Source organism: Truncatella angustata (genome assembly GCF_020726525.1).
Source record: "Truncatella angustata strain MPI-SDFR-AT-0073 chromosome Unknown BKA67scaffold_2, whole genome shotgun sequence".
NCBI lineage: Eukaryota > Fungi > Ascomycota > Sordariomycetes > Amphisphaeriales > Sporocadaceae > Truncatella > Truncatella angustata.
Window position 1 is genome coordinate 3441267 of NW_025763382.1, and position 20067 is coordinate 3461333.

Here is a 20067-nt window from a genome sequence, read left to right on the forward strand (position 1 = left end):
TCCATTCTTAAACATCTGCGACAGACTAAGATCTGCATAGTCGTAGTTATCGACCACGCGTCAAATCGCCGAGGGTCATCTATGAAATATATGCTGTAGCCAATAGAAGATCACGTCTTAACAATCTTGCAGGTTATGAGGCCGTTGATACCGGTATGGGTATGCATGTGACGATATCGTCGTCAGCATGTCTTCAGTAGTTCACGGGTTGATCAATAGACATCGAACTTATTGGTCACACAGACCAATGATGCATTAATAACTGACCGAGATAAATTTGAGAGTTAAGAAAATAAACTATTAGGATCCTTTCTGGAGACATTTGAATAAATCAAGGCACGTTAACGAGAGCATTAGCGATGGTGACGAAGGCGCCGAAGTAGCACAATACATGATTGTATTGGAATTTGGGTATTAATTCTAGGCGCCAAATATCTAAAAGGTTTGCCAAGCTTGACCCTGGGACGAGAACCAGGTGCTTATTTGTTGAATATCTTTATTCCAGATCAGGGGCCTACGCGGCTTGTACAGAACTGACCTCGTTCATTCAAACATTGGAAAGTATGCTGTTATATATACCATGATGCCAACTGTTTGCGATTTTTTTGAGAAACCTTTTCTAAACAAAGACACATGCAAAATATTTGACTGCTCCTAGCTTTTACGCTTTTCTTAAAATGCACTTCAAAAAGACATCCATTCTCGCTCTGGCAGCGCTGGCAGCAGCTCATCCCGGCCATGAAGCGGAAGAGAGCCGCTCAGCTATAGCTGCCCGGGCCTATCGCACCCAGACAAAGCGAGCCCTTGAGAACTGTGCCACTTCTCTGCAATCCCGAGGTATCCTTCAGCGTGGCATCGAACGTCGTGCTGCTGAGGTCACCAGCCAGCGTATTGCTCGCCGTATTCCTGTCAACAGTATGTGGGACAAAGTAACCAAACAGACAAGTAGCTAATACGCACATTTCAAGATCCCTACCGCAAGCGAGACCTAATCAAGCGAGACACAACGAGCGTACTGAACAAAAACCATCAGGGCACGTTGGATCCGGACGAAGCTCTGGCTGATGAGACGTACGTCTTCAACAGCACCACTTGTGCTGTTCTCAATCCTGAGGGTGAAGTCGGTCCCTTTTACGTCCACGGCGAGTATGTTCGTGAGGATGTGACGGACGGTGAGCCCGGTGTTGAGATCATCTTGGAGGCCCAACTCATTAATGTCAACACCTGTGAGCCTCTTACTGGGGCATGGCTGGACATCTGGAACTGTAACTCCACCGGGGTTTATTCTGGTGTCCAGTCTTCTGGTAACGGCAACTCTAACGATGCCAGTAACCTGGATAACACTGCTCTACGTGGTATCCAGCAATCTGATGACGAAGGTGTCGTCAAATTCACTTGTAAGTTGCGCTTGTCATAAACGTGTCGTATTTGAAACTGACAACAGTATAGCAATTTATCCAGGTCACTATAGTGGCCGTACAAACCATATGCATGTTGTTGTGCACACTGAGGCGACCGAGCTTGCGAACGGTACCCTGACTGGTGGTTCCGTACCACACATCGGTACGCTTATGACATCGTTTCCATGAACAAACCGGGATTCGCTCATCTAAATTATGTATAGGCCAGCTTTTCTGGGATCAAAGTCTCTCGTACTCTGTCGAAGCTCTAAGCCCATACAACACCAACACCGTCACCTTGACCACTAACGCACAGGACCGTGTTTTTGGCGAGCAGGAAACCGCTGGCACTACTTCAGACCCGGTCTTCAAGTGAGTTATCAATGTTTCAGTCCGCGTAACGTATAGGGCTAACAAGCGAACCTAAGCTATGTATACCTTGGTGATACTCTGAGTGAGGGAATTTTTCAGTGGATAGTCATTGGCATTGACCCTGACGCTACTTATACTCCCACCTATTCGTTTGAGCTGACCGAAGAGTAAGTATCCTCCCTTGTCATTTTGTTCCATTTAGTATATCCCCAAACCTCGAGCTGATGCGAACAATATTTTCTGCCATGTTATGACCATTGTCACTGCTGTGTTCTGCCAAATCACCCGGAAAAGAGTACTTACTGATTCGGACTGTTGTAGTGGCGGTGTCGCTGTTGGCGGCTCCTCTGGAGGAGGTGGTGGTAGCGGCTCTGGCCCCGGTACTGGTGGCCCCCAGTAAGCAATTTGGTATGATTGACTTACCGACTTTGAAGATGTGCCCACTAGCTAGGAATCGGCATTGATTTGACTGCAGCTTTGGCTCGAAAAGGATGGGAGGGGCTTCCCTGTTTACTTCTTAAATGGATTTCAATTCTTTTGGTGATATAAACTATTCACAAAGGTACATTTGCCTACGAAATGAAATGTAGTATGATCATTTCCTAAAACAGCCAGATCCATGCTAATATATGCCGTCAACCGCATATCCTCATCTTACTCTAAAGAAAATGTGCCAAACAGAGAACTATTAAGTAGCCGATGCTGTGCCATGATTAATTTTGGTGCTGGTATATGTGGCAATGCCAACGGCGGCATGCTTTTACCTGAATGCTGGAGATGATACTTGTGCCGGTGTTGCTGTTGATGCTGGTATTAGGGAAATTTCGGACTGTATGGCAAGAGATTTCTCTTTCCAGAAAAACACCAAAGAATTATTCGTTGCCATTGTCTGTTGTGACGAGTTGGTTGCTGGCAAGATTTATGATCACTCTCGTGATGCCGGCACCACAGATTACATTAAACAAACGACTGGCTTATTTTCTTTCACGATTTGTCACTATTTTCATCTTTAATGGTTACTGTGAGAGGTTTAACGGGTGTACATATAAACTTCTATTCTGCACTGGGTCTGATAGCTTCCCCTTGATCTAGCTGAACGGCTAGCTACTGCCAGATCTGTGTGAAAAATCGATACTAATGCTGTCACCATTTGCATGGATTTCATGCAACTCATTCATGTTTTTAGGATGAGACCGTCCGGGCTCAAGTTCATGGCCGCATTGGTGTCACTCACCCCGAGTCGTCCGCTTGGAATTACCTGTGGTAGATTGTGTACGTTAAGCAAAACCTTCTTCGCTCTGTTCATAGTAACAGTAGCTTACATTACTTGGAGACAACTGGAAGACTGACTGATTGTAAAAGTTGCCACTGTAATGTGCGAAAGAGCCATTGGGTCCTTTTCTAGTCTCCGCTTGGCTGGTGGCAAGAAATACTTGCGTTTCAGTGAGAGAGCGCCCATGCACCTTATCATCCTGCCTCGTGGCTCACTCGCTCTCGTTGAGCCAAAATTGGAGAGGTTTACTCGTTAATAATGACAGGATGGGAACTGCAGGCTGTAAAGTCTCGATTTTTCTTTCCTGTCATACATGATCACTGCTTTGACAAGCACTATCATGAAGCTTACCTTCTCCTAACTAGTCTTGTTTAAAGACTGAATAAGCCTATGCGGAAAGGAAGTAGGAACTTTACAAAGACTATCGCGTCGCTTTGTCCCCGTCATATTCATCTGATCTTACGGTAGTATCTGTCGGTCACGTAGAGTTTGTTGGTGGGATGTAATAAGCCTGGTATGTCAGGGTCAGTGCGAGAAGCACCGCTATGCTACGCTTGTTTTAAATCGACAATGGGACAAAATCAAGAGACGTTAACGCTTAGCGTAAAAGACAAACAAGCCCGAAAAAGCAGAAGAGTAGAAGAAAGGGAACAAAATTTTTTTGTAAGAGCTAAAGAAATAAAAGATTACATCGTCGTCCATCCTTGTGAGTATAACAAGAATTTGGGGAAAATGGGGGTTCGTCCCAGCATCAACTAAGAACCAATGCACTAGCCTTAGGTTAGATCCTTCAAAACAGTTCCGGCTGGAGAGTGTTTCTCTTCAGCGGGCTTGTCCGTTTCAGGCGATCTGTCTACCTTCGTACCGTTTACTTTTGTCTTCCCAGTTATTTTGATTGGCCGTCGCATTTGGCTGGTAGTTGCTGGTCGAGAGGACAATGCGTTTTTGGCAGGTTTCCACAAGGTTGACACAATGTCAGGTACAATGGTGCCTCGTTCGCAGCGGAAGTCGCCCCGTGCTTATAGTACTCTTAGTCGTGTCCTGTACGACATAATGTGACAGGAGGACAATCATCATCTTGTCCTGATATCCAAGCCGCTTCGCTACTTGTCAGTCTACATAAAGTCGGATATACATCATGGTCAACACTGGACGCCCAAGTCCTGCTTGCAAAGCGTGTCGCGCTAAAAGACTGAAGTGCGACCAAACGAAGCCAGCTTGCAACAAGTGCACAAGAGCTAAGAGAGAGTGTCCCGGCTATCGTGAGGCATTTGAAGTCAACTTCAAAGACCAAACGGATCTGATAATCAGAAAACATGAGCAATCAAACCCGATCACAAAAGGATCAATTCATAAGTCCCGACGAGGACATACAAGGTCTCTCCCAATGATCGAGTCAACCAGTAGCGCTTTGCTAACAAGTGCATAGATCCAGTTCTTCTTCAAGTGAAGAACCCGTTGCTTCCACGAACAGTGCTGACTGCATGACGTATAAAAGCATTCCTACGTATACTTGGTATCCGTGTCCAGGAAGTCTGCTTCATCTTGAAACCCCAGTTGCTGACCAAGCATCATGTTACTTCATTGCCAATTACATCTCTCTAAAAACGCATGCCCCTACCTGTGGGCTCCAGTTCGTGTGGCCACTTGTAAAGGTTGCAGAACAGAATGAAACTTTCAACTGCGCATTCGAAGCTGTTTCTATGGCTTCCATCGCCAGTCGACCAAACTCGGGAGCACTTGTCCCGCTAGCAAGAGTCTACTATGACAAAGCCCTAAGGCAAATCGCCAGGACGATCCAGGATAAGGATAAGTCTACAGAGGACCAGAGCCTAGCCGCGATCATAATGCTCATCATCTATGAGGTATGTTCATATATGATATAATCATCCGAGCATCGTTGACTAATATAACTAGGTTCTGATGTGGGAAGACGCTCGGAACAGCCTCAACTTTCATTTACAGGGAGCACAAGCAATGATCAAAATTCGCGGCCCTGAGCAGAAAAATAGCAAGCTAGGGCAAGCAATGTTCGGATTTATTCGCGGTTTCATTGTGAGTGGCTATCTGTATCATCTAGGTTGAAGACCTTGTACTTACTGACAACATAAGATACATCAATATGCGCATTCGCCCAAAGTGGCTAACGGGTTTGAAGACATGCTGTGGTGGGCGTTAGAGGGTCCCGTAGACGACGAATCAAAGCAAGCACTGCGAAGATTGAATGTTGAGACGATCATTTTGCGTAAGCAAGTTATCGACTTTATGAAAAATAATCCGGTCAGATCCGAGTTCCCTGTGGCACTCAGAATATACAGAAAGGCTAAATCAATCGACGCCGAAGTGGCTCGGTGGTTTGTTGATGGCCCTCATCTAGATATGCGACGTGTACAGTACTGGCAAGACGATGTATCCGAGGAAACCATTTATAGAGCTACAGCATTTCCTGGCAAGGTCTATGACTTCGACAATATCTTTATTGGCGCCAAGTTTTTAAGCTTACATCTTCATCGGCTTGTTCTGGCCGAAATCCTGCTACAAATCAGTTCCTGGATTGAATCGTGTGGAGTTTGCCTCTCCTCAACATGCACAGAGCGGCAAGAAGCTATCGCAATAGCTCAGAACGAGATCTCTGAGATTCTTGCTATAGTACCCTTCTACACGAATACCCAGTCACCATCTCCTTTTGGAGGCATGCAATGCAGCTTTCCGCTGTTCGTCGTTGGGTCAAGCACAGTCATCACTAAGAATCAGAAGGCATTCATCATTGGAAAACTTAGTCATCTATCACATACTACTGGCTTGAAGGTTGCAGGAAAGTTCGCAGAGGTATTGCGAGACCACGCCTCCCCACCACGAGACCACCCTCTTTGTTAACAGCAGGTAGCAACTTCTACACGGTATGAGATAGGATTCTACCGAAGACAAGGGATGGACAAGTTGTTCCTATATATCATTTCAAGCTTAATGCTGCATTTAGCTATTATTTTATTAGTTTGTTTACTGTATTGATAAGGTACTCCATATGAGATTGGAAACGCCGCTTCGAGAGCTCATGATGAGAGTCATCCTTCCGATCCACGCTCTTACTTCATAAGCCGACGAAAGACAGCCTAGGTAATGGGATAAGTCTTGCGTCAACCTGGTTAATGGTATACGCGAAAGATCAAACGGAGGGCAGTTCTCGACCGATCATCCGGCGGTCTCCGCACACGACCCCTCCACCGGAAGAGTCGTCATCCGGGCGGGTGGGCAGAATTTACTCAATAATACAATACACGAAACATTGATGCAACATTACACGCCGGCATCTCATTTTCCTCTTGCTCTCCGACCCTATTCAAACTCCTGTAGCACCGCTGAGGTTGTTAAGATGCCCACCACCAAGGTCGCCGTGCTGGACGACTACCAGGAGCTCTCCAAACCCCACTTTGACCAGTTACAAGGTGACAAATATCAGGTAACCATCTTCACGGACACTTTACCGCCATACAACCATCCAGACACACCTCAGGATGCCAAAAATGCGCTCGTGAAACGGTTGGAACCGTTCGAAGTCATTTGTTAGTTCGCACAGACCCTTGTGTCCCCAAGTCCGTTGACTACAGACGCCTAATTGCCGTGATTAGGCACTATGAGGGAGCGCACTCCTTTCCCGGGCGATCTCGTGTCCAGACTCCCCAACCTCAAGCTGTTGTTGACAACTGGACCGCGCAATGCCTCCCTGGATGTGAAAGCTTTCTCAGACCGCGATATACCCGTCGCAGGCACAGTAGGCGAGAAGAAAAGCCCGGACAGCACGACACAGCACACAGTGGCGCTGATTCTGGGCCTGGCGCGAAACCTTGCCCACGATGACAAGGTCATGAAGTCTGGCGGCTGGCAGACACAGGTCAACACCGGTCTCAGTGGGAAAGTCTTTGGCACTGTGGGTCTGGGGCGACTTGGTTCGGCAACTGCCCGAATCATGCATCTTGCCTTCGGCATGCGAGTCCATGCTTGGAGCTCAAATCTTACACAGGAAGCGGCTGATGAGACAGCAAAGGCTGCGGGGCTACCTGTCGAGGACGCGAATGGCGAGAAGACGTTCCAAGTCGTAAGCAGGGAAGAGCTGTTCAGTCAGTCAGATGTCGTGAGCATACATATTGTGCTCTCGGAACGGTCCAGAGGTTTGGTCAACAAAGATGACTTGAACAAGATGAAGAAGAGCGCTTTGTTAATCAACACGTCGAGAGGACCAATCGTGAATGACGATCATCTACTTGAGGCGGCCAAAAACGGGGCGATAAGGGGCGTCGCAGTTGATGTCTATGAGGTCGAGCCCCTTCCGAAACAGAGCGAGTGGCGGACGACAAATTGGGGTGAAAACGGCAGATCTCATGTTCTCTTGACTCCTCACATGGGCTATGTGGAAGGCGAGCCGGTATCGAACTGGTACAAACAGCAAGTGGATAACATTGTCAGGTGGGAAAAGGGGGAGCCACTTGAAACCGTGTACAAAGACTCTGGATATTAATCTCTGACTACCTTGAAAAAGAACAAACTACAAACTTGCAGATCTTTCAGCTTCGGCTCACTTCAATTAATGGAATCGTGATATGCAGGACCGTCCACTCCCAAACATTCAACGCATCGAGTACCGGTTGCACTAACACATGTCATGACTTTTCAACTCAGTCCTCATAGCCACTCTTCCTCCTCAGCTCATGGCCCTTTTTCTGTAGACCTTCATTATGCACCAGCTTCCCTATGCCTTCCAAGGTCTGGCCGCGCAGTGAGTCTACCCGCCATCACAATGAGTAACTTACATGCCAAAAAGTTTGGGGATCCCTTACCTTTCCGGAACTCTCCTGTTTTGTTACCGTGGCCTGCCCCATCGGTCATTCCCGAGCCGTGCTTTGCTTCGCTAGCCGAGACTGAACTGGCGACGCGCTGCTTGAGCGACAGATCTGTTGTTTGCTAGTAGACAATGTCAGCGTCGCCAATACCGAGGCATGATTCGTATCATACATCTGCCATGTTGGGATCTGTGGGCTAGTAGAGAGCTAAATCGAATCGATGTTTCTCCAGTAAAGAGATCATTGGAAGGGTGCAGCCGTGTCATCACTCACCCGGAGCTTGCCAGAATTGCTGCAATACTTGTATCCAGCTTTGAACGGTGCGATCTGAGATCCAGGAGTTTGCCCTTCGATCCCCCATACGTCATCTATGCCATTTGGAGTAAGCAATGAACTTTGATGGATCAGATTCCACCATATGAGTGGCCGGCTCTGTATTGACATTATCTATAGCCTATCAGGGGCCCCATAGTCGTAGGCCCCCACCACCGGTTGACTTGGCACGGGAGTTGTTGGAACGTCGATCAGAACCCCAAGAACGTCCTATCTTATACCAGTGATTTTGCACACTCGATACATGCATAGTCATCTCGACACAGCCGATACCTTGCGCAGGATGCATAGCGGGAAACAGGGAGTGGGTGCATGGAGGCAACAGTCGCTTGATCAGTCGGATACATAACGCAGAGGTAGCTCTTGTACCCGAGTAAAGGATCGGAAGATTAACCTGCCCGAAACGACGTCCATCCATTGGCCATATTGCTCTCCGTCCTCGACAGCTTGCTTCGCAACCCACCCGCCTCGTCATTCAGAACCCTGCGAACCCACGAAAACTGGTCCTCCAACCCCATCGTCTGTCCATCTCTCCATCTCTCCCAACAGGGTTTCCCGTACGTATTTATTCTTGGCTTGAACTTCAATCCTGGTTTTCCATCCATTTTTGGCTCATGTCCTTGACCACTTCGAGCCCCCTCGACCACATGAAGATGAATCAGTGGCGGTGACAACTAGGTACATCTAATGTCTCGCTGGGCCAATGGCATTAGAAGGGCCGGAACTACAGCTCGTAGCCTGCAGCCCTGCTCAGTCATATGTCTGGTGTCCGGCATCACCTGATGGTGACTCATGCTCCACAGTACGGAGTACCGTATATATGTTACTGCATCGGAAACGGGAGCCCGGCCTGCTTTGGCAGGAGACCATAAGTGGTTATTTAAGGCACAACCGTATAGTATTTTAGTCATGGCTTGTTGTTCCGGGGTGATATCTGAGTATATCTCATCTAGGATACTAGCGCAAAATTTATCGTAGCGAATAAGTTAAGTGGAAAGTGCATCTAGACAAGCTGACTGTGGGAAGTTTCAGCGATCCGGGAGCACCGTTGTTGTGGTCTGAATTTCTGCCGGTGTTAGAACAGCTGCTCTCCATCACATTCTTTTGTACTCGACTGGCTCTTTCCGGTGCCTGTCTGGGGGAATGGAAGAAAATGGCGATCAAGATGAAGAAGGATAGCAGATTGGCGGAGACGATCATCAAGAAGGGATCTACTTTTCTGATATGTGCTCAATAAGGGCCGGCATCCATTATGCGTCGTTGGAGAAATGTGGTCGATTTGTACGAGTTACTGGCGGATAGCTAGTGGTAATTGTAAAGATAGGCGGCTTTGCCTAAGAATTTCGGGCATCACGTTCATCCATAAGCAGGCAAAGGATCTTCGTTTGTTGCCTACTTCTAGCTCAAGATAAATTTTAGATTCGGCCGTTCCCTCATATATCAATATAGTATGATCTGGTCTTCTGTGAAGTTACTTAGGTAGCAAACATCATTCCAGTGGTGGAAACTACACGATTACAACATGAACAACAACTAGCCTAGAGCACCAAGCCCGCATTACCTACTCACGGAGTGTTCTCAACAACCAATTGCTAAATATCTGATATTCACATTACATCGTTGTCTTTGTGAAAAGACGGCGAGCTACTGAGGACGACCGGCACGAGTCATTGTTTAATTGTATTGATGTTTCCAGGGTTACGCCCCTATTAGTCTATCAGACTTTGCGTCACAAAGTCGTGTGTCGTAGCAACTCAACGTTGCCGTGGGATTAAGCAAGCAGATTGGTATCGTCATGTAGTCGTCCAACATTTCCTAGAAGCCATGTAGTCCAGCACTCGCTCCTTTGTTCCTCCTTTGTCCCTTCATGGAGAGATATCAGTGTCTTCCCATCATACTTAGCAGCACCCGCGTCTACGCCCTCCAAGTGAGAACACCTCTTCCCATTCTCTCAGGGCCACGGTTCCCCGACCTTTGCCCTTCTTCCTCCTTCTCACACTGCCGACACCGACATCGTCTGTCATGCCACTCTTGATACTCCCACCATCGCTTGCGCCTGCATTCCACATTCCTCCGTCTCCATACTGAATACCGCTCATTGGATCGTCGGGGTCAATCTCGCCCAGCTCAATTTTGGTGAGGATCATTCTGGCCAGCCGCGCAAACACCTCATCGACCCCCTCCCCAGTGAATGCAGAAACTTCCATGGTGACGGGCACGCCCACCCGGCTTGCCCACCTGTTGGCGTCGGTGTTGGTTACTTCCCGGCCCTCGGGCGCCATGGTTGCCCTTTGCTGTGTCCCCAAGCCGGTGATTGTGGCATTGCTCTGGAAGCTGGTGCCATAAGGCCCAGAGGCACTTCCCAAACTACTTGGTGTGGTGGGCGGTTGTCCAAAGTCGATCAGGCTGCCCTCGTCGCCGCTCAGATCTATCTTGTTCCCTACGAGAATTGTACTGAGGTTCGGACTTGCCAGGGCCTTCGCGTCATTCAAGAAGGGCTGCAGCGCTCTGAATGTATTGTGATTCGTGAGGTCGTAAACCAGCACTGCGCCAGCAGCACCGCGATAGTAAGAGCGTGATACGGATCGAAAACGTTCTGTGCCTGCCGTGTCCCAAAGCTGAAGCTTGATCCGTTTCCGCCGCGCGCCGGTGCCGACTTTGATTATCTTGCTGGCGAACTCGACGCCGATTGTTTGCGAGGATAGAATGCGCCATTCGGACTTGACGAAGCGGTGTAGAAGGCAGGACCTGTAGTTGGACAACAAGACGACGGGGTCAGTGGCTGGCCAAGGCGGTATCGCGAGTGACATTGACGTGACCAGAAAACGTGAGGGCTGAGGAGACAAGGGGGAATTATGCAGTACTCACTTTCCTGTTCCGCTGGGCCCAAGCAATACGATCTTGGCCAGGTAGTCGTACATGCTCCCAAGCTCCTAAGCACAACGCCATCAGTATGCCTTCTGTGAGCCATCTCTCAGGAGAGTCGTGCTCGTACTTGATCACCAGCTGTCACTGTACTATCCTCGCTCGCGGCGGAGGAGCGCCGTGGCCTTGTCATGGTCGCTATGGTCTCGATTTATCTCGTCTCGTCTCGTCTGGGAATATCGTATCCGCGTGTTCCGTTTGTGAAGGGACTCTCGTCGTTTCTGACGGTTTCGGTGTTGAACGGGGAGTGGGCCGCTAGAGGCCAAGCAGGCGGTGTGATCTTTGCTTACCGTAGGTGATTTCGGAGCTTGAGATTGGGTGGCCCAAAAAAACACCAAGACAAAGTTACTGGAATCTTGTTGAAAGACGGTTGTGACTGCCAGGCTGCACTGCGATGCACTGCACAAACACCAGAAACCAGAGCCCTGAGTTTGTCGTGTCGTTTCAGCGCTTCCCAGGTTCTCTTATCAGCCATGACATTGTGACGCCAGCGCCCGAGTGCACCGGGATGGGCCTTGTCAGCCTGCTGTAGCCCACTGTGATGGAGCCGCCGATCCAGTACTAGGCACTCGCTTAGGGTATCTGTGGGGGCCGAGGCATTGTATGGGGTTCCATGGAGCTGGCCCGTGCCTCAATGTCCTGGTGCCGAATTGGAGATGCCGGCCGGCTAATCACTTACAAGAAGGACGACTTCGCATACTCTGATGTCCTCAATACTAAGTCTCTTGTAGTCACACAATCGATCGGCATCCTATTGGGCGCAACATGAAAATTGACGGCCGAACATTCATCATATCTGGCGGGTAGGTTTCATGTATACAGTCCCTTGAGTCTTACCCTGCTTGTTCACAGGTCACAATCACATGCTATCATCTGTCTTCATGCCACCCAGCGTGTCAGTCGGTACACTGACATACTTACACTCATACTCTCATCCACTTTTACATATTGTTACACGCAGTACTGATGTCATAAATAGTGCCTCTGGGCTGGGCCAAGCGTGCGTAGAGATGATCGTCGCCTCTGGCGGCTATGTAGCAGTTCTCGATATGAACGATGAGAACGGCGCCGACGTCGTCTCAAAGCTCGGGCCCCAGACCAAGTACTTCAACTGCAACGTCCTCGAGACCGATAGCATCAAGGCAGCGGTTGAGGGAGCCGTGGCATGGGCCAAGGACACGGCCAAGCCACTGGGAGGCGTGATACCAGCTGCAGGTGTCAGCACGCCGGCAACAGTGAGTCTGCCGAATTCGTAATCCGCTGAGCGGACATGGACGTCCCCTGAATACTGGACTAATAACCCGCCCAGATGCTCGACCGTGACGGCAACGCGATGAGTCTCGACGACTTTGATTTTGTCATGAACGTCAACCTGCGAGGAACCATCGACCTCGTCCGGCAGTCTGTTGTCCACATTGCAAAAGTGGAGCCTTCCAAATCTGACGGCGAGCGCGGCATTGTCATCATGGTTGCTTCATCAGCGGCGTTCGATGGGCAAAAGGGCCAAGTTTCCTACTCGGCCTCCAAGGGTGCTGTCACTGCGATGACTCTGCCTATGACCAGGGACTTGGCGCGCTATGGTATCAGAGTGGTAACTATCGCGCCGAGTTTGTTTGCAAGTAGAATGACGAGCATGATGAGCGACAAGGTCAGAGCTAGTCTGGAGAAGGCCATGGAGTTCCCTAGACGCGAGGGCCAACCGGGCGAGTTTGCCGCTCTGGCTAAACACGCCATCGAGAATGTCATGTTAAACGGGACCGTCTTGCGGCTGGACGGTGGTATGAGGATGCCTAGTAAGATGTGAAAAAAACCTATTCGTGTAAGCATATATAATTATTGTTGTGATCAAACGCTAAGCAGCTTGCGGGCCCACCGGCGTTGCTTTTGTTAGGGGCTGGGGGGTGAGGGCAGTTGGCGGATGTGACATATCCAATCACTTGACTTAAAGCTCCATTCAACACAACATTATGGCAGGTGAGACAAATAGAAGGCTGCGACAGAACAAAATCATCATATCCGAGCGTCCATACCTATGGTGCATGCCAACTAACTAGACCATAGCATTGTCATCGTACAACTAATTGATGGGTGGTCGTCTCCATTCTGAGCAAAGCAACATGAATACATATTTTGCTTGACCAACTCGACCCTTGACAAGCCCTGTCCGTCTCACAATACGTAAATCGCAACTGGGACGGCACAGGTGCCGAGGAAGATCCTCACGGGTCTATTCTCGCTTAATGAAGCCATTGTAGGAGCCACGTTGGCTCTGGCGGCCCTCGCGAAAAGGTGATCGTGAACGGCGGCGCTGGTCGCGAGAAGTCTCCCGCAGCTTGCATCCTAGGGCAAAGCCCTCCAAAAACGCGTGGGAGGCCGCAGGATCGGCCATGACGCCTTCGCTAGGACCACCGCTGTGGCCATAAAGGCTCTGAATGCGTCGCAGGAGCCGACGCTCGTCCTCTTCCTCCGACAATGGCTTGTAGGACTTCTCCTTCGGTCTGAAGGACGTGCCCCGAATCTTTGGTTTGTCCTCGGGCTTGTAGTATGAGCCATCCGGAAGTGGCAGTTTTCGAATGTAGTCGACGGCACGTCGGGACAAGGCCTGCTTGGCGTCTAAAGCAGAACTCCAGCAGCGCGAGTCGTTCAGGACTCGACCGTTGAGGTCCACGGTGCACTGGTATGTACCATCTGGATTGATCCATTCATCGAATTGGGGATTGAAGCGCCGTTTCTGACACTCTGAACTGAGGATGGAAGTCCACGGCTGTGTCAAAGTCCCAGCAGTGTGCACTGGGGCTCTAGCACCTTTGCCACCACTGTAACGGTCATGCACCCATTCTCTGCCACCCTTATCATGATTGGCAGCGCCATTCGGCAAGGGCATAAGCACCTGAGACATGGGCCGTGGCAGGTTGGCAGCGGCAGAGGCAGCGGTAGTTGCAGGATAGGTGATTGGGCCGACAGCAACACGGTGATCAACTGGAGACGATTCACTGTACATGCCTGGGCTAAAGCCTGGAAAGAGAGGATCTAGTTGGGCGAGTCGTGAGTCAAGATTACCGCCGAGAATATTTTACTACTTACCATAGATTGGTACAGCAGCGGCGTGAAAATAACCTTGCTGATGATGGAGGATGTTTGTTGGAACTGACTTCAAAGAAGCAGTGGCGGGGTTCTCGGCATAGCCAGAAACCCCAGCAAGCATCTGCCGAAAACGGTCCTGTCCTGAGCCTTTCTGAGGGCTATGACTGTTGGGTCTATGGCCGAAGTTCTCCATATTGATGGAGACCTTGGTTGAACTGAGATGTGTAGGGAGTTTGGCTGGTGGACCGTCAGAAGGGGGGCATTGCTGAAGGGAAGATGTTCCTGAAGAATGTACTGGTCAGAAAAGACATGCAAACGCGTTAAGTCAATGCGAAATACGGGGACTTGCAGCGTGTGATTGCTATGGAATGCAATCACGATACTCACCTTCTTTAGCACCCTGACTGGTGTCAATGCTTTCAGTCGTATCCATCACTGCTATGATCGGCTGAGATCTGGCCATAGCAGTCGATGTTTGGTTGTTGAGCACTGAACAGTTGTGAAGAATTATGGTTGGTAATATTTGTCGCCGTCACGTCTCGCCGATCTAAAGGTGAATGGTTAAGGGTGAAGCGTATTTGGTTGGGTGCACGCGTCTAGCCCACTCAGTAACTGTGGTTGCAGCCTGAGGTTGTTGCTGCTCCTTGCTGCTCGTTGCTGCTCGGACCGTCGCAAACCGAATAACACAGGCTAGGTGCTGCTCTATGTTCCAGAAAGCTAGAGAAAGAGCAATGTGGCGATCATCAATAAGGACTGCAGTAGATTAATTCAGCTTTGATAAAAATTGCCGGGAGTACAATTCTAAGGCGCGTACAACATGCTGAAGGCAATGATTTTACCAGCATTTGTGAGTCTTCCTAACATTTAGTCCTTACAAGTAACATCCTTTACCTGGATATACAAAACATGCTGTCTAGTGCCTTTGTCCAGAGGCTCGTATGCCACTTTTTCTGGCAACATGTTAAACACATGTCAAGCACATGGATGTTGCGGCTTTCGAAGAATTCGGCTCTGCTCATACTTCCTCAGAAAGGATTTCTCACTGGCAGACACCTTGTGAGGAACATCATGAGCGCTGTTAACTAATGCTTTCGAATCCTTTTAATATTTCTCTTTTACCACATGTCAAACGCCTTGATGATGACTACTTGTCCGTTGCCATTTCCTAGGGTTGCTCAAAAGCCTTGTTCGGTTTATGGCCCTAGGTCTATAATATGATCCTTAATAAGTCCCTATTTATTAGAAAGGGCATCAGCATTTTCATGTTCGATATTTTGATAATTCTTAGTTAGCAGCATAAATCTTAACATTTGATATAGTAACACTAAACATGATCTTATTTATTTCTTATGAGAAACATTTGCTTTCAAAAAAACTTTTTCTCTTTTATAAATGAGAAAGTCTCGAGATCTCCTCCAAAGACGATACCCTTTTTCTGGACATTCTATGGAGAAATTGAAAGCACAAAGCCGTTGGCTGGGTAGATACATATTTATAGCTTATGATGTTTGGCATGCGATTTAAATCGATTCTTCTCAATTTATGTAACGAGTTCATACGGGCACTATATTCCCGGCGCTTTCATGTAATTGTATATACCTGTTAACCGGAAGAAAACATGTAAACCTTGAACTTCAAGTTGAAAGCTCGCTGGAGCTGTTCGTATGTGTATGTAGTTTTATCAGTCCAAGAATTATCCCTGCTTATTTCCGTTAGTCACATCGCAATCACACAAAACAAGGGAGTATTTCACTACCACCACCATCGATGTACAAGCGTATTCATGCCGACTTGTGTACGCCAGTTGCCTGAGAAAAAGGATGTTCCCATACTAGAGAGACATTAGATTGTTTCCCACATGTTGAACCCCCTTCAGGTCACTTTGATAGTACGATGGTAAGTTGCAGTGAACGATATCCAGACACCAACGACGTTAACCAAAGCCAGAAACCAGCGGATGGTTGTGGATTGGTAGTAAGTATCAAAATTGGGGAGAGGGTTATATTATGTCTACGTCTTTGCAATAGTACTAGACTGTGTCTATACCTGAATAGTTAGCTGCAACAAGGCCGTGCTACAGTACATGAATAGTTGGAGAGTCAGTCAAGTGGATGCGCATTATCCCCATACTCTAAACCTTAGGTATGTTGTGCCTCTATTTAGTACGGATGCCGCTACCAAAAGTCTTCGCCCGCCAAGACTTTTCGCACGTACCCTGGCGGCTGATTGGCGGATCGATTCAGGGTGGCCCCAGTTGTTGATAAAGTCGTCCGCTAAATGTGAATTTTTAGAGGGGATTGCTTAATGGATTTATCGCTCTGTAGTGTGGTCCCGATTTAGTGAGTCTCCAGCGAATTTAGCGCTTAAGTGCCTGAAGATAGTTCTGCTCTCAGCTGGGAGCAGACCATCCCAGCTGGCCATACAAAATCAAGCGGGCTTAGACTTCTGGTAGCGACATCCATACGTTCCTGTCTGCAGGCTGTAGTTACTCCGTCCCCCACAATGATGGATTGGGTTTCAAGTGGGGCACGAGACCACGCCAAACCTGAACAGGGCACGGAGCGCAATCCCCCGCCTCCCTCTTTTGGGCTAGCTATCTGACCCCACAGTCCATAGTTGTCACGACCAGTGAACAACGCTATCTTACATGGAACATTGAGAACTTCGACCTCAAGCCTTGGACGAGTGTTTATCGGTGTTATGTCACAGGAAGTACTGTTTGTGGTCGTAGACATGGCAGCAAATGGCATGTACTTTCTCTGTTGAATTGACTATTGGAAGGCGACCGGTTCACAGCTGCTAAATATTCGGACAAATTCGCCGGCCATCATAAGTAAGTGCTTGAGGTGTCAGAGCAATGCAGGTATTCAAGATCGTAATACTGCAGTCAAAGCTGCAGCCTCACCCGACTGTGGTTCACTTGAACATCCGACGGCTGTGGAGCTCTACGGACATGTCTTGGTGCACCTCGGTGGCTACCATCCCGCATTCAATGTTATTGTACCTGGTACATCATCCACTTATTTCTTGTCCTTCGCCTGTTATGTATATAAAGGCCAAGTTGGCCCAAAAAGCGGACTTCGATTTGCGAGTTATCCTACTTTCTCTTTCATATCACGCCTTGGGTTGGCTTGCTGCAGCCGTGACTTCTTCAAGCATTTCACCATGGCGCCCCGCATTGTAGTTCCCATCGACCAGCACTGGTCCTTCAAGCAAGCGGATAAAGATGACAACACATATCTTCCTGTCGGACAGTTCCCGACGCATGTACACCTAGATCTTCTGTCACACAAGCTCATCCCTGATCCTTATATCGGCAAGAATGAACTTGAAGTTCAGTGGATCGGAGAAAAAGCCTGGGTGTACAAGACGTCATTCAAGTCCCCAACCGTTGAAGGCTCTGCCAAAGCTGTGTTGGCTTTCGACGGTCTCGACACTTTCGCCACGGTGGTGCTCAACGGCAAGATCATTTTAGAGACAGAGAATATGTTCCTCCCAGAACGCGTAGATGTGACATCTGTCTTGAAGCTAGACGGCGAGAACGAGCTCGTGATCAGCTTTGACAGTGCCTACTTGCGAGGTTGGAAATTGGTTGAGAAATATCCAGACCACAAATGGGGCTGCTGGAATGGTGATAGTTCTAGACTTGCAGTGCGCAAGTCACAGTACCATTGGGTATGTACCAGGATCACCGCGTTCAGCAAATATGTCACTAATAGTACTAGGGTTGGGATTGGGGCCCGGCTTTGCTCACTTGCGGCCCCTGGCGACCGATCAATCTTGAGGTGTATGATTCCAAGATATCCGACCTGTGGTGTGATATTGACGTTGAAGAGTCACTGAGGACTGCCACTGTCAAGGTTAACACAAGTGTCGACGGAAACACCGCTAAGGTGCGCTTCGACGTTTCCTTGAATGATCAATCACTAGCTGGCCAGGAGGTCGAAGGTACAGACGCGACTTTCACTATCAATGATCCGGAGTTATGGTACCCTGTTCGATATGGAAAGCAGCCTCTCTACACCATCAAGGCCACCTTGTTAGAGAATGGCATAGAGATTGATTCAGTCAGCAAGAAAATCGGATTGAGAAGAGCACAACTTGTCCAAAGGCCATTAAAAGAGCAGCCTGGGACTTCATTCTTTTTTGAGATCAACAATATTCCCATCTTCTGTGGGGGTAGTGATTGGATTCCGGCAGATAACTTCATCCCGCGAATCAGCAAGGAGAGATACTACGATTGGGTCAAGCTCGTAGCGGATGGCAACCAATTCATGATTCGAGTCTGGGGCGGAGGTATCTATGAGGAACAAGCCTTTTATGATGCCTGCGATGAGCTAGGTATCCTCGTGTGGCAAGACTTTATGTTCGGCTGCGGCAATTATCCAGCGTGGCCAGAGCTCCTTGATTCTATCAAGAGGGAGGCTGAGGAGAATATCAAGCTGCTCAGACACCATCCCAGTATCGTTATTTGGGCTGGCAATAACGAGGACTACCAGTACGCTGAGAGTGAAAACTTAACCTGGGATCACAAGGATCACAACGCTGAAGGCTGGTTGAAGACCGACTTTCCTGCCCGTTACATCTACGAAAAGATTCTACCAGATGCTTGCAAAGAATTAATACCTGCCACCTACTATCATCCAGGCAGTCCCTGGGGTGGTGTAGATACGCACGATCCAACAGTGGGAGATATCCACCAGTGGAATGTGTGGCATGGAACTCAGGAGAAGTATCAGAACTTTGATAAGCTTGTGGGCCGCTTCGTATCTGAATTCGGAATGGAGGCATTCCCTTCTGTCAAGACCATTGATGCATTCCTCCCACTTGGCAAGGATGATCCTGACCGTTATCCCCAATCGTCCACTATCGACTTCCACAACAAGGCAGACGGGCATGAGCGCCGCATTGCTCTATACCTGGTTGAAAATATGCGCTACGCACCAGATCCACTAGAGCAATTCGTCTACTGCACCCAGCTTATGCAGGCTGAATGTCTTGCCTCGGCTTATCGTCTCTGGAAGAGGCAGTGGAAGGGACCCGGTCGGGAATACTGTGCCGGTGCCTTGGTCTGGCAGATCAACGACTGCTGGCCCGTGACGAGTTGGGCCATCTGCGATTACTATCTTCGTCCGAAGCACGCGTACTATACTGTGAAGCGCGAGATGGCGCCGATTAGCGTTGGCATGACGAGGCGCGAGCACAAGACGCCTCGCGACAAATACACCCGTGTCTATATTGACACCAAGGTCCAGGTTGAGATATGGGGTTCCAACTTGATGCTGGAAGATCTTGAGGTTGACTGTATCGTCAAGGCTTGGGATGTCGAAACAGGCAAAGAAACGTACTCCAAGACCGTAGCTGAGAAGCTGCGTTTGCCCAAGAACCAGAGCACGGAAGTGATCGCCATGGATGTCCCGGCTACCAAAAAGGGCGAGGAGGGAAAGACAGTCGTGGCAAGCTATTTGATCCAGAACGGCAAGCAGATTGCTCGGTACGTCAACTGGCCGGAGCCGCTCAAGTATCTCCATCTGCAAAAGCCCGAGCATCTCAAGGCGGTGCTGAGTGATGACGCCACGAGCGTTGCTATTAGTGCCGAGGTACCAATCAAGGGTGTTGCATTAGAGTGCGAGGATGACGATGTAAAGTTTGATGACAATTTGGTGGACATTGTACCTGGCGAGACTGTGATCATTGCAGTCAAGGGTGCAAAGAAGTCGTCCAAGATAACAACGCGCTACTTGGGCATGATCTAGCGTTCTAGTACTGGCCGGCTAATTTTGGAGTACACGCTGTGGAGTATATGGCATTTTAGTATAGAGAATTTATATGATGGGCCGAC

The 20067-nt window shown here is 48.8% G+C and overlaps 8 protein-coding genes across 8 annotated transcripts; 6 read left to right on the plus strand and 2 right to left on the minus strand.

Annotated features, from left to right (window-relative positions):
* Nucleotides 1–677: 677 nt before the first annotated feature.
* BKA67DRAFT_532444 (Intradiol ring-cleavage dioxygenase) lies at nt 678–2219 on the plus strand (the record flags this gene model as incomplete). Its single annotated transcript, XM_046099533.1, has 7 exons — nt 678–915; nt 969–1397; nt 1450–1563; nt 1625–1772; nt 1829–1939; nt 2094–2168; nt 2207–2219. The coding sequence occupies 7 exons, from the start codon at nt 678–680 to the stop codon at nt 2217–2219; spliced, it is 1128 nt and encodes a 375-aa protein (XP_045961457.1).
* Nucleotides 2220–3833: 1614 nt separating this feature from the next.
* Nucleotides 3834–6301, plus strand: BKA67DRAFT_183095 (uncharacterized protein). Its single transcript, XM_046095294.1, has 5 exons — nt 3834–4024; nt 4080–4422; nt 4475–4910; nt 4963–5100; nt 5158–6301. Exons 2-5 carry the CDS (start codon nt 4184–4186, stop codon nt 5920–5922), a joined length of 1578 nt encoding a protein of 525 aa, XP_045961458.1. The 5' UTR covers nt 3834–4024; nt 4080–4183; the 3' UTR covers nt 5923–6301.
* On the plus strand, nt 6268–7590 carry BKA67DRAFT_554622 (D-isomer specific 2-hydroxyacid dehydrogenase). The gene is made up of 2 exons (XM_046102004.1): nt 6268–6608; nt 6675–7590. The coding sequence occupies exons 1-2, from the start codon at nt 6335–6337 to the stop codon at nt 7559–7561; spliced, it is 1161 nt and encodes a 386-aa protein (XP_045961459.1). The 5' UTR covers nt 6268–6334; the 3' UTR covers nt 7562–7590.
* On the plus strand, nt 7591–8179 carry BKA67DRAFT_554624 (uncharacterized protein). The gene has a single exon (XM_046102005.1). It carries the CDS (start codon nt 7706–7708, stop codon nt 8006–8008), a length of 303 nt encoding a protein of 100 aa, XP_045961460.1. The 5' UTR covers nt 7591–7705; the 3' UTR covers nt 8009–8179.
* A 1698-nt stretch (nt 8180–9877) lies between these two features.
* BKA67DRAFT_554633 (GTP-binding protein YPTC4) lies at nt 9878–11630 on the minus strand. The gene is made up of 3 exons (XM_046102006.1): nt 11212–11630; nt 11085–11149; nt 9878–10964 (listed from the first exon to the last, which is right to left on the minus strand). Exons 1-3 carry the CDS (start codon nt 11272–11274, stop codon nt 10115–10117), a joined length of 978 nt encoding a protein of 325 aa, XP_045961461.1. The 5' UTR covers nt 11275–11630; the 3' UTR covers nt 9878–10114.
* Nucleotides 11631–11828: 198 nt separating this feature from the next.
* On the plus strand, nt 11829–13324 carry BKA67DRAFT_183140 (uncharacterized protein). Its single transcript, XM_046095295.1, has 2 exons — nt 11829–12376; nt 12451–13324. Exons 1-2 carry the CDS (start codon nt 12005–12007, stop codon nt 12943–12945), a joined length of 867 nt encoding a protein of 288 aa, XP_045961462.1. The 5' UTR covers nt 11829–12004; the 3' UTR covers nt 12946–13324.
* A 44-nt stretch (nt 13325–13368) lies between these two features.
* Nucleotides 13369–14658, minus strand: BKA67DRAFT_655506 (uncharacterized protein; the record flags this gene model as incomplete). Its single annotated transcript, XM_046106769.1, has 3 exons — nt 13369–14171; nt 14226–14462; nt 14613–14658. 3 exons carry the CDS (start codon nt 14656–14658, stop codon nt 13369–13371), a joined length of 1086 nt encoding a protein of 361 aa, XP_045961463.1.
* Nucleotides 14659–17390: 2732 nt separating this feature from the next.
* BKA67DRAFT_513011 (glycoside hydrolase family 2 protein) lies at nt 17391–19981 on the plus strand (the record flags this gene model as incomplete). Its single annotated transcript, XM_046097526.1, has 2 exons — nt 17391–17900; nt 17951–19981. The coding sequence occupies 2 exons, from the start codon at nt 17391–17393 to the stop codon at nt 19979–19981; spliced, it is 2541 nt and encodes an 846-aa protein (XP_045961464.1).
* Between the last annotated feature and the right edge of the window lie 86 nt (nt 19982–20067).